The sequence below is a fragment of the Candoia aspera genome, chromosome 2 (genome assembly GCF_035149785.1).
Source record: "Candoia aspera isolate rCanAsp1 chromosome 2, rCanAsp1.hap2, whole genome shotgun sequence".
Taxonomy (NCBI): domain Eukaryota; kingdom Metazoa; phylum Chordata; class Lepidosauria; order Squamata; family Boidae; genus Candoia; species Candoia aspera.
Window position 1 is genome coordinate 72,879,597 of NC_086154.1, and position 10,188 is coordinate 72,889,784.

General features: G+C 38.1%; 1 protein-coding gene across 3 annotated transcripts in view; it reads left to right on the plus strand.

The window, feature by feature from the left end:
* Positions 1–2,912, plus strand: part of CAMK2A (calcium/calmodulin dependent protein kinase II alpha) — a 162,716-nt gene extending 159,804 nt beyond the window's left edge. Inside the window, exons 17-19 of one of the 3 annotated variants that reach the window (XM_063292200.1) lie at positions 264–492; positions 1,592–1,654; positions 2,295–2,912. In XM_063292200.1, the coding sequence (XP_063148270.1) occupies positions 264–492; positions 1,592–1,654; positions 2,295–2,298 (296 nt within the window). In that variant the 3' untranslated portion in view covers positions 2,299–2,912. Of the gene's footprint in view, positions 1–263; positions 497–1,591; positions 1,655–2,294 lie in introns of those variants that run through there. The other 2 variants (XM_063292202.1, XM_063292203.1) reach the window with 2 other exon arrangements.
* Positions 2,913–10,188: the final 7,276 nt, after the last annotated feature.

A 10,188-nucleotide genomic window follows, 5' to 3' on the forward strand; every position in this document is an offset into this window, starting at 1 on the left:
GTGCTTAGATTTGAGTTTTGATTGGAGCAGCAAAAAACTTCTGTAGTCAATCAATAACAGAAATACACTTTTGAAATAAAGATTTCATTCTGTCTTAAATGTGGCTGGAGCACACACTGAATCATCCTGGCAAAATGCATCACACACCTGTTTTTTCAAGTTGATTCAGTGATTTCCTCATGAATGAAGTACTGATCTCCCAGGTACCTTGATAAGGTATCAGAAGCTGCCTTGATTTCACTGACTTTTTTTTCCATCTGCAGTGTGGTCCAGGAACAGCAAGCCAGTGCACACAACCATTCTGAACCCGCATATCCACTTAATGGGAGATGAGTCTGCCTGCATTGCTTATATTCGCATCACACAGTATGTTGATACAAGTGGGATCCCTCGCACTGCCCAGTCAGAGGAGACTCGAATCTGGCACCGCCGGGATGGCAAATGGCAAATTGTTCACTTCCACAGATCCGGAGCACCTTCGGTTTTACCACAGTAAGTCAGTCCCAAGCCATGGTGATTTTTATTTATTTATTTATCAAATTTGTCACTGCCCATCTCCTCTCACCAGAGGGACTCTGGGTGGTTTACAACAATATATGATTCCTATCGGCTCTTCTCTTGGCATACACATAGCAGTATACCAGGTGTGTCACTGTAAAATATGGATTCAAAACTTCATCCTAAAAAAGATAGTAAAAGAGAACAGTTAAAGCCATTGTTAATGCATCCTATGTAAGTTTGGTTTAAAATGCTTAGGGTAAAGTAAACAGAACAACAAGTTATTTGAAAAACTTTGACCATAAAAAGCAGAGATTATTTACCTAAGCTTTAAATAAGGGTGCACTTATATATTTGAAGGCATTAATTCCTCAGGCAATTCAAGAAGCTGTAATTTAATGCCTCACCTAAGACAAATGTGCAGTATTGTTTCATTATCTGTGCCCAGCATCTGAAATTTAGAGCTCTACGGAGTGGAACAATGAAGCTAACAACCATTAATGTATTACTGGGCTTACACAAGAATGAAGTATATTTTAATGCACCTTAAATGGATCCAAGATAGCATAAAGTTAACCCTTCCTATGTTCATATCCTTCTCAGAGACATGAGTGATTTTTATATGTGTTTGAATAAAATTGCATTCATGAAATAAATAAGTGGTCCTTTTCCTCGGTATTTTTTAAAGAAACTGCCATTCTTTCTACTCCAATTTTCATATCCATTGTAGGCTGCTATTAGGCTTATAATAGTATATATTTGTGCTGTGGGGACATTTTACAGCCTATGGCAAAAGAGTGATGACACAGCAGTGAGAATGGGTAAGAATTTGAAACATGGGATTCAGATTTTTCTTTTTCTTCTCTTTTTTAAATAAAAACTTAGTAAACTACAGTATACAAAATTCTTCATGGAGGGATGGGAAAAATGTAGATTGGAGTTGAGCAACACTGGCCACTTCATCCATTAAAAGCAATGAGTGCTTAGCTCTAAAAAGTATGGATTTTGCATTCTTTTGCATTCAACCATGTTTCTGGAATTGATTTTTTTTTTCTGTTGGGTTCCTTATATGTAACAACTACATGGATGTTAGGTACAATATGACCCTTTCCATGCAAAGTAGAGCTGCGCCTATTCATTTGGCCGCTATAGACGGGTAAGAATTTCATTAAATTAATTTATCAAACATATAAACATGCACAAATGTCTTCATAAAGAGGATGGTAATATATATATTGGAGTGTGAAAGAAAGTGAAACTGACAGATTTGCCCATCCCTAAAGAGCTTCAGTGCAACCCATTCTTATAACTGGGTTGGTAATGCTACCGTGATGCTCTGTCTTGCCTGTTCTTCTATATTAGAGTTTGGGTGTTGGACATGCCCTCTTGCATCTTCTCTCTTCAAGAGAAAATGGCTTTAAGCAGTTCTTGGGGCTGTGTGGGGCAACCCTAACTGGACCTAATAGCAGCTGGTCCTTAGGCAATACTTATCAGGCTGTTCTTCTGTCTCCTCCAGTCCCAGGGGATCATGGGTAAGGAGAGGCCCTTCCAACATAGTACCTAGCCTCGTACATAGTAGATATTTCCTGTGGATAGCCATCTTCATTTCCCCAGATTGTGAGAGCTGTACACCTGTAGCAAACAAGGCTCCATATCTGTCTACAGAGAACGTTCATAGAGCTTTAGACAAATGACAAGAATAATTATATGGGGCAAGAATGGCTAGCTGAGAAGAACGAGTTTTAGAAACCAATGTTTGGGTGGAGTAAAAAGCTATTTCTGTTTGTGTTTTTCAGCTGAAGCACCTGCCCCGCAGGCCAAGTTTCTCACTGCCTCACCACAAAAGGAAGATACTTGCTATCCTTTATCTGGGGAACTTGGCAGCTGGCTCACCTATTTGTTTCTTGCTGGAATTCCTTTCACCCACAAAACTCCTTACCAAAATAAACTGAGTATTTAATAGACTTTTCTCCTCCTGTTTCGCCTGCTTCATGTTTGCTATTCTGTGCCATTCTAGTAGAAGACGGCATATGTTATGGCCCTGTTGCAGGAAATCGTTTTCTGTACACAAGAAGAAACCAATCTGGAAGAGGCTGAGATAAAACCTTCATCAAATGTCCACTGTCAAAAAACAGTCTCAGAAGTCAGGAGTTTTTTTCCACAGGGATGGGATTGGTTGTAACACTACTCCCCCTAAGTCTTATAGGGGAGGAGAAGAAAAGAGGGTGTTGATAAATTGTAATTACCATGTCCCAGGGGAAATTATAAGGCCACCTGATACCAAGGAGTCGATAACCAATAATGTTCTTGGTTTATCACGACCATTCAGCATTTATTTATTTATTTATTTATTTGTGTGTTTAATTGAACTTATACACTGCCACAATCTGACAACTCCCCACAACCTGCAGAGCAGGGAATATAACAACCTCCAAGGTGCAATTAAAACAAATACAGATGTCATAATCCCACCCCCCAGCAAAGACAGCAAAACAACAAACCATAGATAGATAGATAGATAGATAGATAGATAGATAGATAGATAGATAGATAGATAGATGGTGGCATAATGCTTAAATTAAGAGAATGCTCTCCAAAATGGGTGGATTTTCAACAGTTTCCTGAGAGCCAGCAGGTAGGCGGTGAATCTGACCTCCATCAGGAAACCATTTGAGAGCATCATTGCCCCCATAGAAAACTAGTGCTTTTTAGCCTCAGCCTTGTTCACCTCCTGGAAGTGTGAGGCCAAAAGTAGCTGTTCCCTCTAATGGGAGGCCAGTTCTGGCTGGAGACCTAGATGCCAAGTGAGGAAGGCTGTCTAGGTCAATGCCAGCCCTTTCAATTGTACCTGGAAACCGGCTGGCAACTAAATACGATGTTACACGCTCCTAAAGCCGGGAGGCAGGCAAATAGATTAGGTGACCATACATGTATAGTAAGTAAATAAAATTATTTGGTTTAAACTACTAATTATACAAATCCCAGGACACGTTTCTACCATTCGAGGAAATCTCTATGTTCTCAAACTTTTATTTGGGTGAACTAAGTTTTATTTTGAATGGTATGTAAACTATATAATTAATTTATCTTCCCAGCAGAATAGCTTTTGTGACTAGGCCAGCAGATGTTCCCAACAATTCTATCAAGGCAAATGTCCATTCCTTTCTCTTTTCAGAGACTAAGCTGAAAGGAAATGGCTAGCAGTTTGTCATCATGACCGTGACTCTAATTCAGTGTTTTTCAAACTTAGCAACTTTAAGATGTGTGGGCTTCGACTCCCAGAATTCCCCAGCCAGCATGCTGGCTGGAGAATTCTGGGAGTTGAAGTCCACACATTTTAAGGTTGCCAAGTTTGAAAAACACTGCTCTAAGTGAACATAAAAGAAATAATAGCTTTAGAATATTGACCTGACATTTTTTTTCCATATTAGTTTTCAGTATAGTGATAGTTGCCACTACCCAATTTACAATAGGAACTTCTTTTATCTATGACCAGTTGGGAACCAGCTGCCCAAAAAAGTGCTATTTTGACTTCGGAGAGTACTGAATTTAACTGTTTCAGCAAGCCTTTTTTCCCCCTTACCTTTAGCTTTGTGAATTCTTATTTTTCTCTCTGCCTCTCCAAGACTTGGGTTCTTAACTAGTTAGTAGCAGATGACTCCCAAAGCCTTCTTCCCCACCTCCACCCACCCCCTTTCCTACATATAAATTTCAGGGAACATGGCAGCATGGAAGATGCCTACCGTGTGGAAACAGAACTGCCCCTTAATTTGAAATAAAAATAGAGGCCAACACCTTCCAGCAACAATAGAAAATGCAAGCTTTACAAATGACACTTTGAGGCATTTTGATGATGCTTTTAACAAACAAAATGAAACCTTTTGCTCTCTCTTGTACTTTGCATGCCTTTTTACAGGAAAAATGGAACCCGTGTTATTTCGTAAACTTTTGAGTATTGCTGAAATGGATCTTTATGTAATACCTAGAAATATCAACTGTTTGGGTTTGTGGCTGATTTTTAATAAAGTTGGGGCGGGGTGGGAGACTTAATATGTTATTGTTTACATTTGGAGTTGACTTTGTGATACATTGTTATGAAAAGTGTAAGAGGGTACAAGAAACTGGAAATGGGGAAGAAGGATGTGTGGCATGGCCCTATGGAAAGGCAGAAAGCAGTTTACATAATACAAGAACCCCTTCAGGTTCACTTGCTATATGCTGCGAAAGTCTGACAATCCAAACTGCACATCTGAATGGCACCATGAAGACAGAATCAACTTTGGAATGGTGACAATATCTGCTTTTAAAGAACATCAGGGTCAGCTTGAAGAAACAGAGAAATGGGTTCTTCTTAAGCCTGTATAATTTTCTGAATGATAAAGAAAACATTCTGAGGTGACTTGGAGGGCATCACCTGGTTGCCTTCCAGGACAGATAAAAGAAGCGTGAGGATTGTTATTTTTGGCAGTCTCTCTGTTTCTTGTTCCCTTTTATTTTTTCCAGCTTTAACAGTCTTTACTCTTTGGTGTGAGATTAACTACCGTGCACTTCTTCTACCAGGGGAATGAACTTATAAATGGCACTTCCTTCATTTGCATGACATCTAACTTTATAGACTGCTATGTGTATTTCAAAGCAAACAAACAATGCTTGTTTAGGAACAATTACAACAGAAATGGGGTAAGCTTGCTGTATACATTTTGAATGATGTAGTTTTACCTTTTCCGTAAAGTGCTTAACTTTCCATCTTCTAAGACAGCGTGGGTACCTGCCAGTATAAAACCATGTTTGCAAAATGCAAGAATAATTTCCACTGGAGCAGAGGGGAAGTGATGACAATTACAGGGCGCCTACTTGATAGGATTTGATGGCCTTAAATAGAAGTTTAGTTTACTTTTTTAACATGGAACAAAGTAGAAATGTACCATTTACACAAAACAGACCACATAATTGGATAATTCAGTGCTCAGCTGGAGCTGTGAAGAATTATATTGAGATTACTTGAGAAGGGCTTTTAGAATTCAAGAGGTATCATATGATTATACAGACCTGACAACATGTTCATATTTAAATTACTTGAGTTTCAGGACATTTGGGGGGGCGGGCTTCATTACCCAATTCTATCCTGGCATTTCAGATTAACATGGCCCTTGCTGTCATGGATGTCTATTTTTGAAGGATCATTCTGCCACATATCATAATTTTATATTGGGCATCACTAAGCCTTTTATTCAGCCCTGGATTCCAAGGAAGAAGTGAATCTCCTTTTGAGTTTGAATCTCCTTTTAACTTGTTCATCTTTAAATAACTGGCTAGAGAGCTACCCTTCTGCTCTTTCATCATGAAAAGTTTCTCAGTTTAGGTAATAAATCTGAAATATCTGTCACTGTTGCTAAACCTTGATAGCCTATCTTGTCTGAGTTTTTACTCCTAGAAAGAGTCTCCTACCCATGCTTTCTATCAAGGATTGCCATTGGTTATGTCTCTTCTGGCAACTTAAATACTGCCTTTTATAATATTTTGTAGCTTCCGGTGTCATTTTTGAATGATGGCTTCAACAGGTTGAGAGAAGTTGGAGTCTACAGGAAGCTGAGTTGAGTTTTTAGTCTTCCAGTAAAAGAAACCTGACAGACTGAAATGTATTCCAACTCTTTTGAGTTTTGCCTGCTGAATCCGACATAAGCACCTGCACTTTAAGCCTCTGGATTGCATTGGCATTTCTAAAATTTTTCTTTTTACTAAGAAAGCATTTATAGCCACATTATCATCCATTGTCTATACCTGTTTCTCTTCTATATTTCCTGCCCTTTCTTACTCCTTCAAACCTCTAACATTTATAACAGCTCATTTCTCATGATTCCAAGCATCTGCAAAGAAATTGTCAGTAAAGCACAAAGCATTCTTATTATTTACTTGGTACCTGCTAGGGCTCATATGCATAGTTAATACCGCCTTTGAAGACTGACCTGCTTTCATAGGCTAGTTGGCCCAGTAAAGTGATGCCTTGATGTTAAGCTACATGTGTAACATAAAAGTGTGGGTAAGAAATGGCTTGCATACTGTATATTGTTTTATCCTAGGAAAAGTACTATTTCTATTTTTATTTTATTTTATTTTTTGCAGGGGGAGGCAGTTCTTGGTGTCTATATGGATGCTAACTTTCTCCAACCCAATATCCTTGTTTAATATTTGGACAGCATCTCATAACATTATCCTACTCTTCCTTTGTCATCATTATTTTTTTCCTTCTAACAAAATTTATAGCTTGTTTGCATTTTCTTCTACCCATTCCCCTGGAAATCTCATCTTAATTTTTTCTGCTACCCTTCTTTAAATCAGAGAGGAGTGATTTTTATAATCCAGCAAAGCATTGTCACATACAGAAATATCAGACCCAGATCTTGCATCAAAGTAATGTATGCGTGTTCAATGTTTAAAAAATTAACAAATATTTTGAGCAGAAAAAAATCATGCATTTATAGTTAAGCAAGAATGAGCAACAAAATGTTCATAGGCAAAAGGATAAAGATGCACAAACTAATCCAAAATTAAATCTCATCTGATGAACTGCAACACAGGATATCTTGTCTGGACATTACTCCTTGTCAAAACAGGGAACCAAGGCTGATACGTGCTGTGTCTATTAATATTTTTCTATAGTTGTACGGAGATATCTCTTTCTCTGAAGATTTTCAAAATATATCTAGATGTATTTATTTTAGGGACAGTTTAGCTCTAGTAAATTGGACAATATGAAAAGAGGCTCGGCTAGCTGAAGTAGCCTTTCAATTCAGCAACTAACTTAAAAACAATAATGGAGGAATATTTTCTGCTGCACTGTAGATTTATTTGTTCCTTTGCAAATCAACCTGTTTCTAGCTATAGAAAATAAGAGGCAAGTCTCTGAATTAGAATGTTCCATAGCAGATCCTTCTTACTACATTCTACAGTGTCAATTAGGCTGGTGGGATGACTTTTTCCCTTCCAAACAAATGGAGATTCCAAATGAAGATTCCATTCACACTTGGCTTCCCACTTGGCTGGGAATACAGGCTGAATTTTTCCTCCCAGTTATCCTCCATATTTTCTGTTTTCTTAGGATGGGTTTACTTCCTTCTCTTCAGTTCTTGCATGGCTGCAAACAAGCCACCTTTTGACTTTTTTCTGCCCTAAAATAAAATCTGTGGGAAACAGTTTGGAATTTTTTTTTCTAAGTGTTGCACAATTTTATGACTTTTTAACATTATGGGGAAGAAACAGGAAAAAAGTTAAATGGAACTATAAGTGTATATATAAATATATATTATATAAATACAAACACACAATATATGTATATATCTATATGAAATACAAAATACCTTTGGAAATACTTATTTCACACGAATGCAAAAAGTAAAAGAAAACAGAAAAAAGCAGCTTTGTAATGTAAGCAAATGAAAACTTCAGAGAGTCTCCCTCTCATTTGCAACTTGATGTAACTGGAATACTCAAAAAATCTTCAGTATCTTTTGTACGTGAACCAGAATTGTAAAGCAGCGTGATCGTGTTGGGTTCTTGTTCCAGTTTTTTGAAGCTGTGGCTGTGAACAAATGATCACTGCTAAAATTTTATGCTATATTTTTTGGGGGTGAATGGGGTGGAAAAATAGGGGTTGTCAATTTTATTCTTGGTGTTTAAGTGCAATAAAATAGCTACAAACTCTTGTATGGAAAATGCTGATTCTCAGTGAATGATTCCTACAATCTATCTTCCTCTTATTCCTTTCCTGCAGCTTCTGTCTGAGCAGGGTCATTTCCAGATTCTCTAACACTTGGTATCAGAGGTTGAAGCATTCTGTGTTCATGCGACTGTTCCGGAGAGTGGGAATCTGCCCTGAGCAATAATTAGTGAAGCAGGTTTTATAACTACAACAGAAAGATTTATCTTCATGAATACATTATAGGGTTAGGTAAAACCTGTCTAGGTACATCCCAGAGAAAAGTTAAAAAGCATGTGCTATGTGTGTCCACATGCAGAAAGCAGAAGGAAGGGACCTCAGATTAGAAAGGCAGAGTGACAGGCTTTATGGCCAATAGATCATGGGGTCAGAGGGTCATGAGGTGCTGAAGAATCAGTCACTGGAGTTAGATCTCCAAAGTTTGGCATGAATTGCCTCAATGTCCATTCCACTCCCCCTCGCCCTTTTTTCCCCCTCTTTTTTTCTAATTCAATAGTAGGTAACTCTCTTTTCCATCAACCTGAGTGTCCCTCAAATGTATGAACTCTAACTCCCACAATTCCTCAGGCAGCATGGCAGTTGCTAAGAATTCTGGGATTTGAAGGATAAATATCTGGAGGTAATGAAGTTTGGGAATGATGAAAGTTGCTAAATAATGGACCTCTCACAAGTCAAACATCCTTAACTACCCAGAACAAATTTGGATATTATTATTATTATTATTATATGTATATGTACATGTACATGTACATGCATATATTTGTATGTATATGTATATGAATGAATACAAATTCTACATGCATTTTGCTCTCTCTACTTGTATATGAAATTTAGTTCAGTGAGAGGTGTTTGGAGGGAGATGAGAAGGGAGACAGATCCAGTACAGGTCTGAAGCCAGAACCCAGGGCTCCATAGCTTCCACATTAAGGCAAGATTGCAATCTACTGCCAGCCACAGTTTGAATGAACATATCACAGTCCTTTGGAATTTAGTATGAATGTAAATTGGGACAGGAAATCCAGCAAGACCAATGGGACATGGGAAAATCCTCTGTGAATTCAGGAGCTGCAGAGCCAAATGAGTGCTAATTATAAAGTCCAAGAGCTGGAGAACCCTATGGAGCACAGTGATGGCAGATGGCATGCACGGATCCCTTTCCTTGAGCAGTTCCTTAGTGCAGTTAAGGAGAAGAGACTGAATCTCAATGGTGGCTTTAAAAATAGCACAAAATTTATTTATTTATTAAAGCCATCCATCTGACACAAGTATGGTTACCAGATATCTGAATAGGCAAAGGAGGACACAAACAATTAGAAAGGAGGACAAATGGGGGGGGAAGGAGGACACACTGTTTAAGTTTCTTGGCATCTGCAACAAAAATTACAGCAAAAACCTGCAAAAAATGTACTTAGACCTACACGTTTATTAAATTACTTTTTCCAGCATCAGAAAGACTAGTTTTTCAATTGTAATATTTTTCCAACAAATCTTTATTTTCAGGAACATATGCTAGCGATAATATAGAATTGATGACAATGTGATTTTCAAATTTCATCACAGAAACGTACGATGAGTCATGTGACCTGCAGACTACAGAGATCATAGATTTGAAGGGGCTGGATTGAAGCTGATTGCCGGAATCAGGAAATAAATTAAGTAACATAAATCTAGGCTGTTGAGTCTGCTGACGGATGAGGGAAAGAAAGAAGCAGACAATTTACAAGGTCATAATACATGAAAGTTTGAATGACTACCGTTGTGAAAACAGTCCAAAACAAAACATAACACTCAAAAAGCCAGACAATATTTGATTTTAAGGTTATGCCTGCAGGATGGAGGAATGAGGACAAAAAGGAGGACGTGTCTTCCTTTTGCCAGAGTTCTGGTACCCCTACACAGAAGTGACTCTGGCCAACTTATAAGATTAGAAACAAATAAATCCCCCCAAAATAACTGTTCTTCCCCAACATCAA